Source organism: Scomber scombrus, chromosome 16 (assembly GCF_963691925.1).
Source record: "Scomber scombrus chromosome 16, fScoSco1.1, whole genome shotgun sequence".
NCBI lineage: Eukaryota > Metazoa > Chordata > Actinopteri > Scombriformes > Scombridae > Scomber > Scomber scombrus.
The window spans coordinates 5,731,981-5,754,690 of record NC_084985.1 but is presented as its reverse complement, the minus strand read 5'-3'; the positions used below and the strand labels follow the sequence as shown (position 1 = coordinate 5,754,690).

Here is a 22,710-nt window from a genome sequence, read left to right as displayed (position 1 = left end):
TGTTATTACTGATGCTCCTGATAATAATGCAGTTATTAGCTGCCCTCTTTATGCTACACTCTTGCATACTGTATGCACAGTTACACCTCTTGCTCATCTTAACAGACTGTTTCTTCCCTTAAGAAGAATAAAGTTGGAAAACAGTTTATGATGAAAAACTGAATGGTGTCATGTATTTTATTTCAATCGGAGCTGCTTGGTATTAATGTGAATTTATGATTATTTTTTTTACCAATTTGGACTGAAGTGGTGTATGAATGTAAACACAAAAAGAAAATGGTTTATATAATTCAAATGATCCTGCTGTCACTTCTTATTTACTATTTTATTTGATTAGCCTCTTTTTTTAATACTGTTACTGTTTTTAATGTTTAAAAAACAAATTATTGATTACTACAGGCTTATATTATCTTAATATATTTCAGTCATTTCATAAAAAAATAATGTTATAAACACTATAATATTCAGGTAATGTAATGCTTCTTCCAATGTAAATAAAAATAAGATATAAATAATTGATTATATATATATATATTATATAAAAAATAAAGAACAATAATAACTACAAAAGCATAAAAAACAATAGTAGTAACAAATATAGTAAAATAATAGTAACATTATGTACAAGAGTAATATTGGCTTTGAGGGATGATATACCCGACTAGTATATATACTGTGCAATATATTTGACTTAATAAACAACTTTAAATAAAATACTCGATGAAGAATTTTGTATTACGGTTTCAGAAAGGACATATGTAAGTAAAATCTACATTTAAAAATATTTGATTGAAAAAACTCATTTTAAAAAATGAATGAAAATTATTAGTGTAAATTATATCATATATTGACTGGTTTTTGCATTTGGCACAGGCGGAGCTGTATATTCATTGGCAGTCCTGCCCATAGACATATATACGCCTATGGCCCCGCTCACACGGCACACTCCGTACTCCATAACAAGCACACACAAATACAAGGGGGAGGGGCTTATGCTGATTCGACCAATCACAGCAGCCCCTCTGAATCGCCCACCAAAACAGTTCAATTTCAAAATTCAAACGGTCGGACGGTGACGGAGACGAGGACACATCTTAAGTTTTAGACGGAGTTTTATCACAGGTAATTATTTTAATAAACATAGTAAATCATGTTGCTCGTCTTAAATTTTAAACCGGAATCATAAAAATCTGATTAGAAACTCACATTTAGCCTGGTATCGGGGGAACAACAGGTCAAAAATTCGCTGTTTCCGTGCTGCTGTAGCTAAGCTAACGGTAGCTAATGTGGTTTATAACATGGGACATTAATTAAAACCTGATATTTTACACGCATTAAATCCAAATATCATACATTCATATATGACCAATGTCAGTGTTAATTAACCTGGATCAGTGGTAACGTTGGTAACCTTGGTAACGTAAGGTAAGATATCTTTATAGATCCACCTAGGGAGACATTCAATCACAACAGCAGCAGCATGAGGGTGAAAGTGATAAAATAAGTAAAATAAAGTACTATATACAGTAAATGATCTCTGTGTAAATGTATCTGCAGTATATAAATGTGCAATATGCAGAAGTCCCTGAGATTATATACATGTGTGCAAATGTTCCTGGGATTTACAGCATCAGTCTTTTTTTAGTGGGAGTGGTAGGTACTGGGAGCTGTGTCTGGACATGTTCAAGATCTGTGCTCTCTGGCCACAATTAATTGTACAGTCATCACTAGAGATGAGATTTTTCTGTTGATCATAACTTACCTGTTACAGGGTTCCCATGGTCATGAAATTCATGGAAAAGTTATGAAATTAGATGACCCGATGTCATATCAAAGATAGCAGATACAAGACAGGCTGCATGAACTCGGACCGCCACTTTTAACATGTCAAAAATCAGTTGATTCATTTAATATGAATATACTGATCATAAACATCTATACTTCTTTTAGCTTTTTAATATCTTTTAATGTCTGATCTCGGGCCAAACGCTTCCTCTGGATGTAATTTTAAAATGTACCCATTATTTAGTGATATCAAAGGGTCAAAACACCTGTTATAAGGCACCAGAATACAGGAAATGACATCTACTCTGTTAAAGATTTTCTGGGGGAAGACCCTTTGTTAAACTATGTAAATTAAGTCATGGAAATGGGGGAAAATATTATGAAATAGTTATGGGAAAGTTTTGAAAATTAATTGGTGAAAATGTGTGGGAACTCTGCTGTTAACTTTACTTACTTCTCTTCAACAGACTATGTCCCGCTTGCCAGTCATGACAAGCAAGAGGGTCCTCACAAGCAGCAGCAGCAGCAGCTCCGAGAGCATTCAGGACCTCCAGGCGCCTGCTCAGGTCTGTACTATAATTCATCCACATCATCACCAGCTATTCTCTGCCCATTACAAATGTCAGATATTGCTACTAGTGATAAATGCATGTCCCACTGTAAAACTCACTGTTGTGTAAAGTTGGATAGATAACCAGGAGGAGACAAGTCTGTGCTCTGCTGCCAGATTTGATTTTATCTGGTTCAACAATTGAGAGCCCATATAAATGAGCACTATGCTCTGTGAAGAAAGGAAAAAGTCAATGTTGTAACCCAAAAAGTTGAATTGATGTTCTTTGTTTACGATGGTGGTGTTTCTGTGTTTGCAGAAGAGGATCCGTAAAGACCCAGATCATGTTAAACCAAAGGCGGCAGCAACAATCATTGGTGCCAAGCGGCCTACTGTTGCAGCATCCAGGGCGCCTATTTGTAAGTGACTTACCTGAAACTTCTTCAACATTCTTGTAGGCATTTGTACAGAGATATTAATAAAGTGTGCTGGAAATTGTTGCAGTTTCTCTAGATGTTCATACAACATGTCAGGGTGTTCCAAGACTATGTGTGAAAGAATCTGTGGCATGAATTATTGCTGCGCCTAATCAAACACTTTTTCCACTCCTCACGATTGTCAGTTTTACTGGATTCATCTGTTTCACAATCTTGTCTTTTTTGACCAAAACATGTACCTTTCTCTGTCACGCTTTGTTCCCTACACAGCTAGGCCGGTCCGAGCAGCAGCTGCTACAGTGGCTGTTGCTCCTTCCAGAGGTAAGATGAGCTCTCTACTGACTAATGCTGGAAAACACATGAGCTGGGAATATTCTCAGTATTGCAGGTTGTGTGTTTACAAACTAACCTGCAGCAGTGACTGAGTACCACAGTTTGTTTAGATTGGGCCTAATATTTTAATAAATGCAATTTCAACTCTTAGTCAACCAAGTGGTAGCAACAAAAGTGCTTTGGGTCCATTTACATGAACAGGTCTGTTCAGTTTTATGCATTGTTCTTAACCTCTTCCTTGTTCCATCAGGTGTCCTGAAGCCGTCTTTAGCTTCAGCTGCTGCAAAAGGAGGAAACATGAAACAAACCGGATCCACTGGCACCAAAACAGGTAAGCATCTTGTTCTGAGCTTCACTGTGCTTAATGATATACAGTATTTATATATTTTATATACATCTAAAAACTTGTCTTTGAGCAAACTAAGTTAAATCAGGTCAATTTATGTTTGGTGTTTAGTTGATGACTGTATTTAAAGCTGGGGAGAAATATACTGTAACTCTGTAAACAAGGATATTCAGAAGGATCCTGCAGGGAGGAAAGTTGTGTAAAATGCAGAGTCTGAACTCTGAATGGAAGTGTTCCATCTTTTATCAAATTGTTGATGATGATGTTGTGCACAGGTGCCGCCCGCCGGCCTGCTTGGGACCTGAAGGGAAAGGTCAGCGACATGGAGGGTAAGCTTAATAACTTCCAGAGCAAAGTCAAATCTGTCAACCAGGAGAACGAATCTCTGAAAGGCTCGATGGCCCAGAGCCGGTCAAGAATGATGGAAATGGAGAGCAAGCTTGAGAAGCAGAAGAGCCAGATCAGGTATAACAACCAAATCATGAATAGCGAAACACTTTAAGAAAAAATCATTTAAATATTTAACCGTCTTGTATTGTTACTAATGTGATTGGTTTGTTTGGAGTCCATTAAATGTCTTTTTCATTTTGTGATTTTTAGTGAATATGAGGAAGAGCTGCAGGCGCTGTCGGGGGTCAGGGATGAGTTGGAGAAAGTGTCGAGTGATAAGAACACTCTTCAAAAAGAGTTCTCCAACTTAGAGGGAAAATACAAGGTCATGGAGACTCTTAGTGATAGCCAAGAGACAGAGCTACAAACTCTCAAGGTAAGAAGTCAGCTGCTGGACTGAAGCTTACTGATTATTGTGGATATGTGGTATCATTATATAAACATGCCATGCTAAAAATGAGAGTGTTTAAAACATTAACATCATGTGGAGACGCAGTTTGATTAAAATTAATGAATAAAGATGACCTTATGAGAGACTTATGTAGCCAAGTATATAAACGGTGAGCACAAACAGACAGTTTACAAGATGAGTGAACATTTATATTAAAGGCCCAATGAAGTGAAAAATACATTTGACAAGTTATAATCCTGTGTTAATTGTTCATTTATCTCTTGTCATATGTCAAATATGTGTTTAGAAATTAATATCTTAATATGATATCTTAATATATTAATGAGTTTTTTTACATTATAAACCCCATTTTCTCTCCCTTTAAGCCAGTTTCAAATGTTTGATGACTCACCCTGCCTTCAGGGGCATTCACAAAATCTAGTGTGACTTTGAGCAAGTAGCTAGCCACGTCGGTCATATAAAGCTTCATTTGTGGGTCATAGTAACAGAGCATTATGGAGAGTGATAGGAAGAGACATCAGTGGGAAGAAACTTTGTTTTTTTAAATTCCCATAACAGTCTGGCTGCTGATGTCTTGATCTCACATTAGGCTAGGAGGAGGCGTGTGTGGAGCCAGATGTCCTCTGTGGCTCTGTTTTTCTGTGCAGCTCAGTAGAAAAAAGCCATATTGAAAAAAGTGATGTATGAAGCTGTGAAGTGCGAGTCCTGTCTAATTGATGATTTATGACATTTATATTCAACCTCTTTCCACTCCAGATGAAGCTTTCAGTACAGGAATCCACTCTGACTCGTGTGCAGAACACCCTCAAAGACACAGAAGAAGAAGTTTGCTCTCTCAAAGACACTGTGGCTCAACAGAAGGACGAGCTTCACGCTGGTGAGATGGAGCGCCGACGTCTCCACAATACGATCCAGGAGCTCAAGGCAAGTCGGCAGTTGGGGAAACAGATCAACACATCCAAGTGTTACCACCCTTAAGACCTTTTAATTGATTCTTGGGCTGCATTACCTCTAGTTCTAGTAGGGGAAAACATGTTTTTTTCCTTTTGTGAATCGCTTTTATTATTTTCTTAACTTGATAAAACCTTGTGTTAAACCATGTGTTGTCAACCCTTCCATCAGACTGCTAATGGCTTTGTCCATCACCTTCCTCTTGCAGGGCAACATCAGGGTCTTTTGCAGAGTGCGCCCACTGGTGGATGGAGGCCTCAGCAAACACATCCAGCTCCTTGACAGTGACAACAAATCAGTAACACTGGCCAAAACTGAGGAGGTGAGAATCTTATCACAGTCTCATGGGCGTCTTTGTAGTTAGGAGCTATTGCTTTTTTTCTTACAGACCATAGTAGCAGATATATCCCTGATCATTGTGGACCAGCTGAATAATATGACTTTTCTTCCTCTCAGTCTCACACAGGCAAAACTGGTGACACTCAAAAGAATTACAACTTCAGTTTTGACCGTGTTTTCAGGCCCGAGACTCCACAGAAGGAGGTAAACAATGTACACATAGTTCATAATTTCCAATATGAGAATCTTCAAGTTTTTATGAAGAAATACCAACTGTTTTTTATTATTATTTTCATATATGTACTTGTAGTATCCACAACCAAAGGTGAACTCTGGTGAATTCTTCGTCAACTTGTTATTTTGTTTTCAGGTGTTTGAAGAGATCTCCCTCCTGGTGCAGTCAGCACTGGACGGCTACAACGTCTGCTGCTTCGCCTACGGCCAGACAGGAAGTGGAAAGACGTACACCATGGAGGGAGACGAGTATGACGACACCAGAGGTGTCATTCCCAGAGCTGTGCAGCAGATCTTTAAAGCAGCAGAGAAGCTGGAAGCACAAGGCTGGGAGGTTAGTTTGTTATGTATGTTGACTACAGAGTGAGAGGTATAAACAATCATCACTGTATAGTACATCCTGAGGAAAGTCTTAAAATTAAGATAAATCATTTTTAATGTATTTTGTGTGAATCAAGAAGGTAGCTCGGTGTCTGGAAAATGAAACCAAAGCAGAAGTGACTTAAACATGCATTATTTCTAATAGCCAACAGGTGGCGATTAATTGGTTAATGGGTCATTTTTTTACTATTGAATCAACACTTTTATCATGGATTTTAGACTAATGCTGTCCTGTGGCATGTAGTGTGTTTGTATCTGGAGGAGAGATGATGAGGGAGACATTTGTATTAAATATTGGTATTGTCTGTTTTATCTCAGTTCACCTTCACTGCAAGTTTCGTTGAAATTTACAACGAGACCCTTCGGGACCTCCTTTACACCGGAAAGGCCAGCAAGAGACCCGAGCATGAGATCCGCAAGTCAACCAACAACGAGATTTCAATCACCAACCTCACCTATGAGAAGGTCTCCACCGAGGATCAGGTACAGCAGCATATCTCAGTTACAGGATTATTCAGCAACATCATTTACTTTTTTGAATCATTCTCAGTAGAGTTTAGGTAATTAATTTAGTTTTTAAATTAAAGTTCTAAAACACGGACTAAATTTGGTCCATCAGAAGTCAAGCTGAGATCATTTTTACAGCTCTTAAATCTCCCTCTCCTGTCCCTTCTCCTCCTGCCAGGTTCTCGGCTTGATAGCTGTGGCCAACCAGAATCGCTCCACTGCCCAGACAGCCCAGAATGACCGCTCCTCTCGCTCCCACTCAGTCTTCCAGCTGGACATCGAGGGAGTGAATGCTGGCAGAGACGTCAAATGCAAATGTGAGTATAATCCCACGGAAATGTGGCTTCACTTGTGTTTTTAACAATATGAAAACTCACAGGATAATTTTCCATCAGTTCAACAGAAGAAATTCTGGTCTAATGACTAATTAATTATTAGTTATTATACCTCTTACCACAGTTAGAGGAGTTTGTATGTGCACTTTTTACACTCTTTTTTTTTTATTGTGTGTGTTTATTTTGTTAAACTTGCATACTTTTTCTAATAGAGGTTTTCTTTGTGTATTTTTAGCCACTCTGTGCCTGGTGGACTTGGCTGGCAGTGAGCGAATGGCAAAGAGTCAGTGCCAAGGGGAGCGCTTTAAAGAGATGACTGCAATCAACAGCTCCCTGTCCAACCTTGGCATCGTTATTGCAGCACTGGCCAACAAGGTGAGCTGAAGCCTCAGGGGAAGGGACAAATTTATCTTTTTTTTCAATTTTTCAGTATTATTTAGTTTGTGACATAAATGGGTCTTGCTTGTGTTCCAGGAGAGCTTCATTCCCTACAGGAACTCCAAGCTTACTTACCTTCTGCAAAGCTGTTTGGGAGGAAACAGCAAAACGTGAGTTCTTCAATTTGTATAATTAAGGCTTTGTTTACACCTGGCATTAATACGCTTCTTGGGTGATTACAGGCGTCTAAAGTACAGGCGTCAAGACACTTTAGACGCATTGAGATCCCATCACTCAGACCATTCAGAAGTTGTCTGGGCAGCAGTATAAACTCGTTTGTGTTCTGGTCCAGCAGACCGAGCACGGGAAGAGCACTGCTGCCTCCTGGTCTGTGTACACGTTGTCCAAAGCTGTGTTCAACTTATTTGATAATGGATAAATAAATATATAATACATAATTAGTTTTTTCTGTTTTTCATGTGACTTTAAAATTTGAAAATTCAAATCAACAGCTTGAATAGGAATTGAACAAACACTGTTTTTCTTTTTTTTTCTTTTTTACTTGACTGTCTAAAACAATTTATTCGGAAGCTATAATATCTGATTTGATCACATTAAGGGGTTAGAACCGAAATTCATTCTCTAATTTGACTGCAAGGAAAGCAGCCTACATAGGATACCAAATCACTTTCAATAGATTTGCAGATATTATTTAGCTGATGTTATACTTACCCAGGCTTACTTATTTAGGAACTGAGGCATTCTGGTTTATTTTCAATTAATTTATGTTTCTTGTGTTTCTGTCTTTGTCACTTCAGCCTGATGTTTGTTAACATCGCTCCAGAGCCAGAAAGCTTTGGGGAAACTCTCAACTCCCTGAGGTTTGCCAGCAAGGTCAGTGGTTTCTGAAAGTGTTCGATGTCCTTTCTTCATGAAACTGCTGCTAAAAGATGATATGGAGACATTCATTCAGCTGCAGCGATTTAAGGAATTAGTCTATTGACCGAATTGAATTCAACCACTTTGATAATTGATTAATATGTTTGAGTCATTTTCAAGAAAAAAATAACAAAATACTCTCGTCCCAACTTCTAAAGTACAAATATTTTTGTTTTCTTTCTTCTTCTTCTATGACAGTAAATATAATATATCTTCAAATTGTGGGCTATTGGTTTCCCAAAAACAAAACACTTTGGATTGTATCTTGACAAAATTACTCTTGAAATGAATTAAAAACCCCACTAATGTTTTGTAGACTTCAAGAGGATTTAAAGATCTGATTATAACTTTCTCAAAATTTAGAATTTTTGACATGTAATGTTTTTCATTTGCTCTCTTCACAGGTGAACGACTGTGTTATTGGAACTGCAAGTGCCAACAGGAAGTAGAGTCACGTCCAGAGGCAGTTAGCTAATATTTTTATTACACATTTTTAAAATAAGCGATGACTTATTTTAAACTTATTTTATGCTTCAAATGCACAATAATGTGTAACATATAGAATATAAATCATTATATTTTGGGAGGAAATAAGATTCATGTTCATGCCCTCTCTCTTAATATTTCTTCTGGAGAGAGATAAACACAAAGGGTCCAACTGCAGCACCTCTAACCGCCCCCCTCATGCCCCTCTCATGCAGGTATTATCAACCTGTTAAAAAGTGGAATTAGCTGCAGAGGATCACCGCCTGTTTCTAACGGCAAGCAGTCCTGTTTCCATTCATGACCAAAAAAAAAACTAACTTCATCGTGATATTTACATAACGCTGAGGAAGTACTAACCCACACCATGATATTAACCAAACTCTAACATGGTGTTCTGCTTTTTTTCCAACCCTAACCAGATCACAACATAGCATTATACACCATAGAACATAATTATTAGGTGTAGTCATTTGGGACTTGGCTGCCTCCCTTCGGTGCTCCACAAGCTTAAAGCACGACCAAGAAAAACATGGCAACTCGCAACGCAGAAGTACATTTACCTTATTATAGTCGGAACAAAGTTTTAAATTAGGACTTGTAGATCTGAGTAAAGACTCAGCAGCTGGATTGCTCATTTCTCATTCATAAACAGTTTTTAATTTTTCTTCGACTTCTAAAGTGCTACTACTCATGCTCAAATCCCATTGGCTCACAGAACTGGGACCTCATGAAGGAAGTCTGCCGTTCTCTCACAGAAACATCACCCAGTCACTACAGCAGCGCGACACATGGCTGACACCAAATATGCACACAGGAACATGAATTCAGCAAATCTGATAAGCTAAGTCTGATTGCAGCTGCAGTTCATAGAGTACCAGGAACAGCGACTGCTGTGATTAGTTGGTGGGATACAAGAACGCCAACAATAAACACTCTTTCCATCTTTCGTCCACTGTTACAACTCTTTTGCAGATGTATTTCTGTGCAAAAACATGACTTTTATAAATATTTTATTGATTTTCAAAGTTTGACAATTGTTGTAATCTTACCCATTTGGGTTACATGAAATCTTAATATGTTTTGGCTTTCTAATAAAAATCAAATAGAAAAACCCAAGAACTGATGTTACATGCCATGTTGTGTTTGGTGCGGTTTCTTTGTTCTACCGTCCTCCTCCCTCCGCTGTTTAACGCAGCTGTGGCACATCAGGGCTGGGTGTTTAATAGCCCCAGGAAAGCTGGTGCCGGGGCAGTGGGCCTTCCGGCAACGTGCTGATCATACCTGTGTGGTGGTGTGCGCGTGTGTCCAGTGGCGTTGTGCTACTACCTTGTGTCTTTGATCTTTAAGTCAGCTTCCCTTATTTGGGAGCTTGTTTTGGTTTGATCCTTAATAAATCACTGCCTTGCAGTTAACAGTTTTCTCTCTGGTACTCTATTGTTATGCCTTTTGTTAGTTGTTTTGCTTGTTACTTCCCCCTCCCCTAGGCCTTATTGGGGTTGTAACACTGATCTTTATTCACGCTATACAATATGTTTAATGTATTCATGACAAAATGGATTATTATGTGACTTTATTATGAAGAATATCAACTATTTTACTTCATTAATCAGATACAATGATAATGTTTGAGGAGGATTCATAGCATTAGAATAGAGACTGAAATTTAAATGAAGATCTTGGTTGCTAAATTTGTTGTTTCCAAAAGCTAAAAGTTGCAGGAAAGTATGATGTAAGCAATTCAAATATATAAAAGACATGAAAAATAAATATTTCAAATTTCTGCCATTAATACTACTAAAATATGCTGTCATGTTGCAATTTAATCATTTTTAAACTGAAGCTCTAACCTCTCTTTAGTTCATATAATCATAACCCTCCATGTCCATACCATCTGTTCTTCATTATATCAGACTGGAGATGAAAAGGAGGGGGTGTAAGTCCCAGGACGGTAGGCCACAGACACCACAGTGTACACATATATATGTATATGAAGACAATCATGATGCAAGAAGATCACATATACAGTCGTTGGTCAGAGGAAAATAAAGATTAGATTAAAGATTTTCATTTCAAATGCAAACGGAAATATGTTTGTGCAATATGCTGTTGTAGTTTTTCTGTGTTACTGAGTCTATTACTGCAGGTTGTTATTTTCTGCAGGGATGTTTACTGAAACTGGGTATGGCACACGCCACACCTCGAATATTTCTCACCAGCCAACACTTGTCAGGTCCTTAAAAATATCTTAACAAAAAACTTTGCTGTTACTCTTTTCATGTTTAAGTCTCACCATACATGTCCATACTATGTAAATCCCAAGAAAATTGCACACATACAATCTCAGGAACTTCTGCATATTGCACATTTATATATTGCAGATTTATTTACACAGAGATTGTCGACTATATAGGATTTTATTTTATTTATTTTATCACTTTCACCCTTACACTGCTACTTTTCCCCACTTTACTGGTGTATCAATTTGAATTTCTCTCATTGTTCATTGTTCTTTTAACTTATGCTGTTTGGTGATAAATTAAGATATATATGTAAAATATTTGATTAAAAAAGACTATTTTATTTTATTTTAATTATATAATGATTAAGGATATATCTTATTATGTTGGTCATATGTCACATCATTGACCGGATTTTACCTTTGACACGGGCGGAGCTGTCCATGCAGTAGCAATCCCGCCCACACGGCACACTCCGTACGACGTAACAAACACACATAAACACAGGGGGCGGGGTTTACATTGGCTCGACCAATCACAGCAGCTCCTCTGGCTCACCTACCAAAACAGTTACATTTCAAACTTTAAACGGTCGGAGACGGAGGAGAGGAAACGCATCTACAGTAAAGACTGAGCTTTCAACACAGGTAATTATCTTATTAATATGAATTAATCATTTTGCTCACATTTTAAACCGTAATTGGAAAAAAAACACCGTAAAAGCTCACATTTAGCCTCGTATCGGGAGAAAATGTGACGTAAAATTCGCATTTTAACGTTACCTGACGCTGTGGCGTAACTAACGGTAGCTTACGTTGTGAATTTAAACATGAACGTTAGTTAATACTTAGCGGTTTACAAGCAGTTAATTCAAATATATACATTGATAAATTAGTAATTTTATATTTGGGTCGATAGATACTAATGTTAGTGTGTGTTATTGTTTATTCTGAGCTCAGCAAACTGAAACTTGCTCGTGTATCCTCAATGTTTTAACAAATAAAGTTTGAAATGGTTGCTATTAACTGCTATGTGTTGATATATTTCAACATAAATGTAATAATTTGGTGTCTTATTATTACTGTATCTTGTAAACTAGTCACACAGTGGAACAGTAATGTCATGCTTTATGTATTAAATACTCTATAACATAAAGTACTGAGACAATGAAGTGCAATGTAACGTCTAAAAACAGAAGCACAAAAGATGCAGTAAACTCTAGCCCTATATTATACATATGTTACTTTACAGTGCAAGGTACATATGTATAATATAGCTGTGCACATATAGACAAGATAGTAACACTTTAAACAGTAGTATAAATATGAATACACCAGAGAAGATATAACCAGTAAAGACAGTCGTATAAGTGTGGTATAAATATGAATACACTGTCGGTCAGATATAAGCAGTATAGACTAGAAACTAATATTATTGGCCGATATTGAGCTATCACAGATATATCGATATTGGCAAATATGTTGTCAGATATGTGACAATATTCTATTTTATTTTTTTTTAAGTTGTATAAGCAGCGTTATATATGCTGAATCATTTTTCTCAATTCAAGTTTAATGTATGCATTTTTTTTCCTTCTGTGTGTTTTTATTTTGTTCACAGCTAAAATTATAAATTAAAGTTTACTGTTTCAGTGCACTGATGTCATTTTTCACAACAAAGTTAACTACTACTATTAAACTGTAAAATCTCATGGCCCCTATTACACATCTCTGTCAAGTGTTTGATAACCACATTTGAGGGATCATTGCAACAAAAAAAAATTGTGTTTATGTTTATATTCTGTACATAACATTATCAGCCATATAATAATATCAATATCGGAATTAGTTTGCTCCCTAATGTTGATGTCAGCATCAGCTCCTAAAATCAGCCTGGCCCTAGTATAGACAGTAGTATAAACATGAATATTCATAGTAAATATTGGTTAGTAGTAGGTAAGTAAGACACAATTGTTTTTCTGTTGTCTGTTTTGATCATAACTGACCTGTTAACGTTACTTCTCCTCAACAGAAAATGTCTCGCTTACCAGTTATGTCGAGTAAGAGGGTCCTCACAAGCAGCATCTTGGAGAACTGTCAGGACCACCAGCCAGATCAGGTCTCTCCTAAAATTCATCCACATCTTTCATTTCATTACTTTTTGTTTCCATCACCAGCTGTTCTCTGCTGTTTCTGTACAGTCACTGTTTTGTAAAGTTGCATAGATAACCAGGAGAAGACAAATCTGTGCTCTGCTGCCAGATTTTGTTATCTGGTTCACAAACATTGGTCTGTTCCTCCTCTGGATATTTTAGAATTTGGGGCAGCAAAAGACTTATTTTCTTAGCAGGGTAGACTGTAATGTTGATTACTGTTAAGTATAAGAATGTGATGTAGTTAAATGATGAATGAATATACTGCAGTATGTAATGTAAAATAAAAGTAACATCTTTTCTTGGTGACACTAGGTCCATGAGGTGTTTGGATTTGTAATGGGACTAACCCACAGAGCCCAGTCATTGATTTGTAAAAACATTACTATCATAGGCTACAGGGAAAAACTAGATGTTGTAGCCCAGATAGTTGAATGGTCGCTCTTTGTTTACGATGGTGGTGTTTCTGTGTTTGCAGAAGAGGCTCCGTAAAGACCCGGATCATGTTCAACCAAAGGCAGCATCTATAATCATTGGTGCCAAGCGGCCTCCTGTTGCAGCATCCAGGGCGCCTCTTTGTAAGTGACTTAACTGAAACCTTTTTCACTGGAGCTTTCTTGCAGGCATATGTACAAACATATTAATAAGGTGTGCTGGAATTTATTTGCACTTTGTTCCTCACACAGCTAAGCCGGTCCGATCAGGAGCTGCTACGGTGGCTGTTGCTCCTTCCAGAGGTAATATGAGCTCTCTGCTGACTAATGCTGGAAAACACATAAGCTGGGATGTTTTCTTCTATCAGAAATGCAGATCTTATGTTCACAAACCGTTACCTGCAGCAGTGACTGAGTATCACAGTTTATGTTTAGATTGTTTAGTATTTCAATTAAGGCATTTTTAAGTCTGCGTTAACCAAGTAGTGGCAAGATGCTTTATGTCCATCATAAACACAAAGTATAATTATTATTACGGTCAAATATTCTGTTAATAAATAAACATGTCTGTTAATTTTTGCACATTGTCCTTTCTTGTTCCATCAGGTGTCCTGAAGTCATCTGTTGCTTCAACTGCTGCAAATGTAGGAATCATGAAATCAACTGGCACAAAAGCAGGTGAAGTTATGTTTGGTGTTTAGTAAATGGCCAGAGAGAAATATACTGTAACTCTTTAAACAAACCTTTCTTACAAGTAACAAGGACATTTAGATTTAGTTTTGTTTAATTTAAAAGAAAGGGGCAGTGATTTATTTATTTGTTATTTTTTAACCAACCTTAAAAAAAAGCCTGTGGGAGGAGAGTTGTATAAAAGGCTTCTTCTGTTAAGGTCTGGTGAAGAGTCTGAACTCTGAATGGAAGTGTTCCATCTTTTATCAAATTGTTGATGATGATGTTGTGCACAGGTGGGGGCGGGGCCACCTGCCGGCCTGGATGGGACCTGAAGGGAAAGGTCAACGACATGGAGGGTAAGATCAGTAACTACCAGAGCAAAGTCAAATCTGTCAACCAGGAGAATGAATCTCTGAAAGGCTCGATGGCCCAGAGCCGGTCAAGAATAATGGAAATGGAGAGCGAGCTTGAGAGCCAGAGGAGCCAGATCAGGTATAACAACCAAATCATGAATAGCGAAACACTTTAAGAAATAAATAACATCTTACTGTTACCATCTTTTATTGTTACTAATGTGATTGGTGTGTTTGGAGTCCATTAAATGTCTTTTTCATTTTGTGATTTTTAGTGAATATGAGGAAGAGCTGCAGGCGCTGTCGGGGGTCAGGGATGAGTTGGAGAAAGTGTCGAGTGATAAGAGCACTCTTCAAAAAGAGTTCTCCAACTTAGAGGGAAAATACAAGGTCATGGAGACTCTTCGTGATAGCCAAGAGACAGAGCTACAAACTCTCAAGGTAAGAAGTCAGCTGTTGGACTGAAGCTTACTGATTATTGTGGATATGTGGTATCATTATATAAACATGCAATGCTAAAAATGAGAGTGTTTAAAACATTAACATCATGTGGAGACGCAGTTTGATTAAAATTAATGAATAAAGATGACCTTATCAGAGACTTATGTAGCCAAGTATGTAAATGGTGAGCACAAACAGACAGTTTACAGGATGAGTGAACATTTATATTCAACATTTTTTCCAATCTAGTTGAAGTTTTCAGTACAGGAGTCGACTATGACCCGCCTGCAGACGACCCTCAAAGACACAGAGGAAGACGTTCACTCTCTCAGAGACACCGTGAATCAACAGAAAGATGAGCTTCATGCCGGCGAGACGGAGCGCCAGCGTCTCCTCAACACCATCGAGGATCTCAAGGTAAGTCGGCAGTTGGAGCAACAGATCAACACATCTCAGTGTTTGCACCCTTATAGTGTCAATTTTGTCACCTAACAGACCCTTGTGAAGGATTTGATTTAAATCACACCTGTAACTTTACACCGCTCAGATATTCAGGATCACAGCGAAATATGTTGTAGTATGATGCTCTAACTTCTGTTTCACTTTAAGTACCAAACCCTGATAGAAATTCAGGTTATTTTCAAATGTAAAATATAATTGGCTGATTTTTAGAAACGATTCTTTCCCTCGATATCTTTAACTGAAGTTTTCAGACTGTCAGACACTAAGTCCACGGGGGTATTGTAATACAGATGTGAAACTATAATCTTCTAATCAAAACACAAGAAGAGCATCAAACATAAATATTTCAACATAAACATCATGTAGCAACACTATTTAATTAATATTATAGAAAAAAAGCAATTATTATTTAAAAAAAGTGATGTATAAAGCTTTGAAGTGTAAGTCCTGTCTTATCGATGGCTTATACCTTGCAGTCTTGCACATATGAAGGGTGGACTCTTATATGCAACTTTTTTCCCCCCACTCCAGATGAAGCTTTCAGTAAAGGAGTCAACTCTGGCTCGTCTGCAGAACACCCTCAAAGACACAGAAGAAGAAGTTCGCTCTTTCAAAGACACCGTGGCTCAACAGAAGGATGAACTTCACGCCGGCGAGACGGAGCGTCGGCAGCTCTACAACACCATCGAGGATCTCAAGGCAAGTCGACAGTTGGGGCAACAGATGAACACATCCCAGTGTTAGCACCCTTAAAGACCTTTCAGTTGATTAATGGGCTGTGTTACCTCTAGTTCTAGTGGGGAAAACTTGGTTCTTTCCTTTTGTGTTTTAAAAAAATACTAATTAATCCTTTTGTTAGTTTTGTAACAACTGACCCTTCTCTCAGACTGCTTAGGGAAATACGTTGCAGTACAGAACTCTAACTTCCATTTCACTTTAAGTACCAAACCCTGACAGAAATTCCGGTAATTTTCAAATGTAAAATATAATGGGCTGATTTTAAGAAATGATTCTTTCCCTCAGTATCTTTTTAACTGAAAAGTTTTCAGACTTCACCTGTCTGGTCTTAACAGGCGTGTCCAAACTCATAATTCATAAAGTCCACAGGAGGCATTGTAATACAGATGTGATGCTATAATCTTCTAATCAGCTGTAAAGTGCTGTGGGAAACCCAATATTGAAACAAGGGATGTGGAAAGCTTTGAAGTGTGACACTTGTCTTATCGATGGCTTATGTAGCCCTGCAGTCTTGTACATATGAAGGGTGGACTTTTATATGCAACTTTTTTTCTACTCCAGATGAAGCTTTCAGTAAAGGAGTCTACTGTGGCTCACCTGCAGACGACCCTAAGAGATGCAGAAGGAGACATTTGCTCTCTCAAAGACACCGTGGCTCAACAGAAGGACGAGATTCACGCCGGTGAGATGGAGCGCCGGCAACTCCACAACACCATCCAGGAGCTCAAGGCAAGTCGGTAGTTGGGGCAGCAGGTGAACACATCCCACAGTGGGCGCCCTTAAAGACCTTTCAGTTGATTACTGGGCTGTGTTACCTCTAGTTCTAGTGGTGAAAACTTGTCTCTTTCCTTTTGTATATTTTTTTAAAATTATTTAATCCTTGTGTTAATATAGCTTTTTCCATCACCTTCCTCTTGCAGGGCAACATTAGGGTCTTTTGCAGAGTGCGCCCACTGGTGAATGGAGGCCTCAGCAAACACATCCAGCTCCTTGACAGTGACAACAAGTCAGTAACACTGGCCAAAACTGAGGAGGTGAGAATCCTGTCACAGTCTCATAGTCTTTGTAGTTAGGAGCTATTGCTTTTTTTCTTGCAGACCATAGTAGCAGATATATCCCTGATCTATGTGGACCAGCTGACTAATATGACTTTTCTTCCTCTCAGTCTCACACAGGCAAAACTGGTGACATTCACAAGAATTACAACTTCAGTTTTGACCGTGTTTTCAGCCCCCAGGCTTCACAGAAGGAGGTAAACAATGTACACATGGTTCACAGTTCCCAATTTCAGAATCTTCAAGTTTTGTACTTGTAGTATCCACAACAAAAGATAATTCTTGGTGAACGACGTGTAATTTTGTCTTCAGGTGTTTGAAGAGATCTCCATCCTGGTGCAGTCAGCACTGGATGGCTACAACGTCTGCTGCTTCGCCTACGGCCAGACAGGAAGTGGAAAGACGTTCACCATGGAGGGAGACGAGTATGACAACACCAGAGGTGTCATTCCCAGAGCTGTGCAGCAGATCTTTAAAGCAGCAGAGAAGCTGGAAGCACAAGGCTGGAAGGTTAGTTTGTTATGTCATGTATGTGAGTACAGAGCAAATGTGTTTGTTAATTGATCATTTTTGTGTTTAACTGTTATAGATTGTAGACTACTGCTGTTCTGCGGCATATAGTATGTATTAAACATTGGAGTTTCTCTGTTTTATCTCAGTTCGCTTTCACTGCAAGTTTCGTTGAAATTTACAACGAGACCCTTCGGGACCTCCTTTACACCGGAAAGGCCAGCAAGAGACCCGAGCATGAGATCCGCAAGTCAACCAACAACGAGATTTCAATCACCAACCTCACCTATGAGAAGGTCTCCACCGAGGATCAGGTACAGCAGCATATCTCAGTTACAGGATTATTCAGCAACATCATTTACTTTTTTGAATCATTCTCAGCAGAGTTTAGGTAATTAATTTAGTTTTTAAATTAAAGTTCTAAAACACGGACTAAATTTGGTCCATCAGAAGTCAAGCTGAGATCATTTTTACAGCTCTTAAATCTCCCTCTCCTGTCCCTTCTCCTCCTGCCAGGTTCTCGGCTTGATAGCTGTGGCCAACCAGAATCGCTCCACTGCCCAGACAGCCCAGAATGACCGCTCCTCTCGCTCCCACTCAGTCTTCCAGCTGGACATCGAGGGAGTGAATGCTGGCAGGGACGTCAAATGCAAATGTGAGTATAATCCCACTGACGATGCAAGTGTCTGCTTCAGCAATGTGGCTTCACTTGTGTTTTTACAATATGAAAACTCACAGGATAATTCAGTTCAACAGAAGAAATTCTGGTCTAATGACTCAGAATTCATTATTAGTTATTATGTCTCCTACCATAGTTAGAGGAGCGTTTCTGCATATCATACACTATGTGTTCTTGTTACGATCTGATTTTATTTTGTGTGTTTATTTTAAACGTGCATATTTTTTCTAATAAAGGTGTTTTGTTGCTTTGGTGTGTTTGTATTTTTAGCCACTCTGTGCCTGGTTGACTTAGCTGGCAGTGAGCGAATGGCAAAGAGTCAGTGCCAAGGGGAGCGCTTTAAAGAGATGACTGCAATCAACAGCTCCCTGTCCAACCTTGGCATCGTTATTTCTGCACTGGCCAACAAGGTGAGCTGAAGAATTCAGAGTCTGAAAAGCCTTAGATATATCGTTCATGTACACACTAGGTTTGTGGTGGACCAAATGCTAATAATCTATATTCTCTGATCCTGCTTGTGTTCCAGGAGAGCTACATTCCCTACAGGAACTCCAAGCTTACTTACCTTCTGCAAAGCTGTTTGGGAGGAAACAGCAAAACGTGAGTTCTTCATCAACATAACTGTGGCTGAAGATAACAAATCACTTTCCAAAGAAATGCAGACTTTACTTAGGTTTATCTTCTTCTTACTCAGGTTTACTTATTTAGGAAGTAAGTCATTCTGGGTTATTTTATTTGTGTGTGTTTCTGTCTTTTTCACTCTAGCCTGATGTTTGTTAACATCGCTCCAGAGCCAAACAGCTTTGAGGAAAGCCTCAACTCCCTGAGGTTTGCCAGCAAGGTCAGTGGCTTCTGTGACTGTCGATGTACTTTCTTGATGAAAATGCTGCTAAAATAACAAGATTATCTGGTCCAGCTTCTTAAAAATAAATATTTTGGTTTCTTTAGTCCTCTGAGATAATAAACTGAATATAACAAACTGCTTATCTTTGGGTTGTATAATGGGCTTTGGGAAACAGTTACTGACATTTTTCACCATTTTATAAACTAAACAAATGACTGAAAACAACCTTTTTTCATGAAGATAATAATAATTGTTGAATCAGGTTAAGGGAAGTGTTTTTTTAACAAAAAACATTGTTGCAAAATTACTCCTGAAATGTATCTAATAACACGCTGATGTGTTATAGAGGATTTGAGGATCTGAATATGATTTTCCTAAAATTCCAAATTTTAGATTGATTTTTTTTTTTTGCTCTCTTTTCAGGTGAACGACTGTGTTATTGGAACTGCAAGTGCCAACAGAAAGTAGGGTCATCTGGCCAACAGAGGGTGCTAGGGTGTTTTTTGGGTTTTTGTTTTTTTTCCCGTTTCAAAACAATCAATCAAATACAGTAACATGTCATATATAAATCATTATTTTTTGGGGGGCAGCTTCCTGTTCGTCTCTTTACTCTTGATATCTCTTAGCAACCTAAATTTCGCCAATCAGCGTTGTTGTATGAGCTGGCTAAAGGCCAATTAATTTATCATTCCAAACAAAGCCAGTCAATGGTGGAGTAGGGACACATGACATTTTTGACAATGATCAATGCGAATACTCAAGACAGGATTTCAGATGCCCCCAAATTGAATAAAATCTCTTCTCCAAAATCCAGAAACAACAAGTCACAGATCTTGACCCAGATCAACCTGACATCAAAATCAAGCTAGGAAAAAAAAGGTAAAACATACATGCAAGACTTCTCCAATAACTGGTACAACAGACAGGCTCTGCTAGCTGGATGCACTCATAGAAATGTCCCATTTTGCTTCCCATTTTTACCTTGAGACTGATGCAACATGGACTATGACATGGGTTAGGGACATGGGAGGGGACATGCCCCCTCTGTAGATCTAAAGAGCTCATTTAAGGTAATTAAAACACAACGATGCATATTTGATTATACACTGATTAAAACCCACTTGTGAATATTCCGTTTGTGCCGAGTCCGTTCCACTAGTCGCCACTAACTCTTACACACTGATCCATTAAGACAGCTCCCGCTTTCAAAGGCACCTCAAAGACAGTATAAAACAAACCTTTGGACTGTATACTGTCATTTCTTAAAGATTGCATTCTGGAGGAAGTTTAGAAAAAATGCTGGTTATCTTGCTATTCAGCCAGATAAGACAACTGACATTTCCACCCACTGCCAGCTGGTGCTTGTGCTACAGTGCATCAACATCCACAACAATATGCAAGGGTATTTTTTCAAGTTCAACCCTCTTCAAAACGCAACCGCTGACACAATCAGCACGGCACTGTTGGAGAAACTCAGCATTATTCTCCCTGAAGGAAAAGAGAGCATATTAGTCATCCAGGCCTCTGACAGGGCTGCCTTTATAAAGGGAGCCACAGCGTGAGGTAAAGGATATCTATGGAAGTACACACTACGTCCACTGCTATGTGCAGCAGCAATCAACATCACACACCCCCTGGATCAGTACTTTTTTTTTTTCAAACAGTGGTGGATTGGCTTCATTTTTCTCCTGATCATTGAAGCGAACCACCGTGCCTGATGTGTTGGCACAGACTTCCCACAACTTTTACAACAAGGTGGAACTTCCACAGTCCTGCTGTTAAGACTCAGCATAAGGATGACCACCTATGGTTTTTTCCAGACCATCAGAGCCTCACAGTAACTTTGATCCTTCAGCTGTCAGATAGGCTGGGGGCTTTTTTTGAGAATGTTGGAGGATTTCTGCTTTTTCCTGGAAGTGTCACATGTGGACATGATGTTAAACCAGGAGCATCGACTCTGTCTGAATCACAGGAATCATCCAGAGGTTCACCAACAGCTTGCAAACAATCAGGTAAATAGTTGTATATATAAATGGCTGCGATAATACTTATTATAAGAGAATTGTTTCAATATTAAACATAAATGCATTGCTGAACACACTAGAGCAATTCAAATTTAAAGACACTGAACAGGAAGTAGATGTAGATGTAGATACAGTTTATTAAATGCAGTACACAATGACAGGCTCATTTCAATGTCTCCAGTAGGTTAGTGTCTGAAACCATAATTGTGGATCAGGGACTCCATTCCTGGTGTACAGTGATCTGCAGCAGTAGTCCACAAAAAGACAGCGGACACCAGGAGAACAACAATGGTTGGCTACAGAGGTAAGCAGTAACACAGTTTGTTTATGTATTAATGTGGGAAATGACCCTCTGCTATATGTCACTGTCTACCTTCTTCAGTTCCTGTGTAATAATGAGAGTTATATGTTTTATTCTGCCATGTGATAGTTTCCATTCTCCACACAGACACAGAGGAAGTGTTCAGATGTAGTTATTTCACATCCTGATATTAGGCAGTAAACTGTACTTGCTTGTCACAAAATAAGGCTTATCTCATAAGAGGATACTGATGACATTATTTAAACTGATGTAAACATGTAATTATGCAGTTTACTATGTGTACTGGATTTTATTTTTAAATTATGTATTATTTTATAGGTTTGTGATACTGATTTGAGGCATGCCAAGGATCGGTTCCCATTCACCAATCACCAGAGCCGTTCTGTTGCAAAGAGATTTGACCATAGGACACACCTTTAAGTTCATGGATTCAGCGCTAGAAACCACGGTGAAGGCCCAGCCTGTGTTGAACAAGGCTGAACTCAAAACAGAACTATCCCTTATCTATGAGAATGATGAGTTCAAAGTTTGTAGTGGCACTCTGACACTGCTTTCAGGCCACGTTCAATGAGCCTGTCAGTCTTCTCAAAATTCTCCTCAACAACATCCAGGACAGCAGCAAAATCAGGGAGGTGCAACTCTACTATAAAGAGGATCAACGCCTTCCTGAAACACACCGCAACACAGCGTCACCTGAAACCTCTGGCTGTGCTCTATATGAAACATTCCTGACTTCAATAATAGAGTCACTGAGATGTTTGCAACTCAGAGGGGCAGAATTCCTGTTTTAAATAAGATGTCAGATACACACACACACACAACTTCCCATCAGCCCTTTTTTCTTTGTATATATCACACAACAACAATATATGCCACTCTGTATCGTGTAAATTCTTAATATTCTTCTTAGATAGTCTTCATATTAATATTACTGTATATGTTTCTGGATTATACACCAAAGCAAACACTAACCAGACAGTCTGT

General features: G+C 38.5%; 2 protein-coding genes and 1 long non-coding RNA gene across 3 annotated transcripts; all 3 read left to right on the top strand.

Annotated features, from left to right (window-relative positions):
- The first annotated feature begins 2,255 nt into the window (after positions 1 to 2,255).
- LOC133996398 (carboxy-terminal kinesin 2-like) lies at positions 2,256 to 8,853 on the top strand. Its single transcript, XM_062435964.1, has 16 exons — positions 2,256 to 2,351; positions 2,655 to 2,754; positions 3,043 to 3,093; positions 3,356 to 3,436; positions 3,727 to 3,916; positions 4,052 to 4,217; positions 5,010 to 5,177; positions 5,413 to 5,526; positions 5,661 to 5,747; positions 5,914 to 6,111; positions 6,477 to 6,641; positions 6,844 to 6,982; positions 7,236 to 7,375; positions 7,475 to 7,548; positions 8,197 to 8,272; positions 8,722 to 8,853. Exons 1-16 carry the CDS (start codon positions 2,256 to 2,258, stop codon positions 8,764 to 8,766), a joined length of 1,890 nt encoding a protein of 629 aa, XP_062291948.1. The 3' UTR covers positions 8,767 to 8,853.
- Positions 8,854 to 11,676: 2,823 nt separating this feature from the next.
- Positions 11,677 to 19,848, top strand: LOC133996443 (carboxy-terminal kinesin 2-like). The gene is made up of 17 exons (XM_062436023.1): positions 11,677 to 11,687; positions 13,072 to 13,158; positions 13,671 to 13,770; positions 13,879 to 13,929; positions 14,233 to 14,304; positions 14,592 to 14,790; positions 14,927 to 15,092; positions 16,086 to 16,253; positions 17,213 to 17,326; positions 17,458 to 17,544; positions 17,660 to 17,857; positions 18,007 to 18,171; positions 18,374 to 18,512; positions 18,807 to 18,946; positions 19,063 to 19,136; positions 19,302 to 19,377; positions 19,804 to 19,848. The coding sequence occupies exons 2-17, from the start codon at positions 13,075 to 13,077 to the stop codon at positions 19,846 to 19,848; spliced, it is 1,878 nt and encodes a 625-aa protein (XP_062292007.1). The 5' UTR covers positions 11,677 to 11,687; positions 13,072 to 13,074.
- Positions 19,849 to 20,314: 466 nt separating this feature from the next.
- Positions 20,315 to 22,402, top strand: LOC133996635 (uncharacterized). The gene is made up of 4 exons (XR_009927229.1): positions 20,315 to 20,450; positions 20,577 to 21,392; positions 21,589 to 21,708; positions 22,045 to 22,402. It is a non-coding gene; the product is annotated as an uncharacterized LOC133996635 (long non-coding RNA).
- The last annotated feature ends 308 nt before the right edge of the window (positions 22,403 to 22,710 follow it).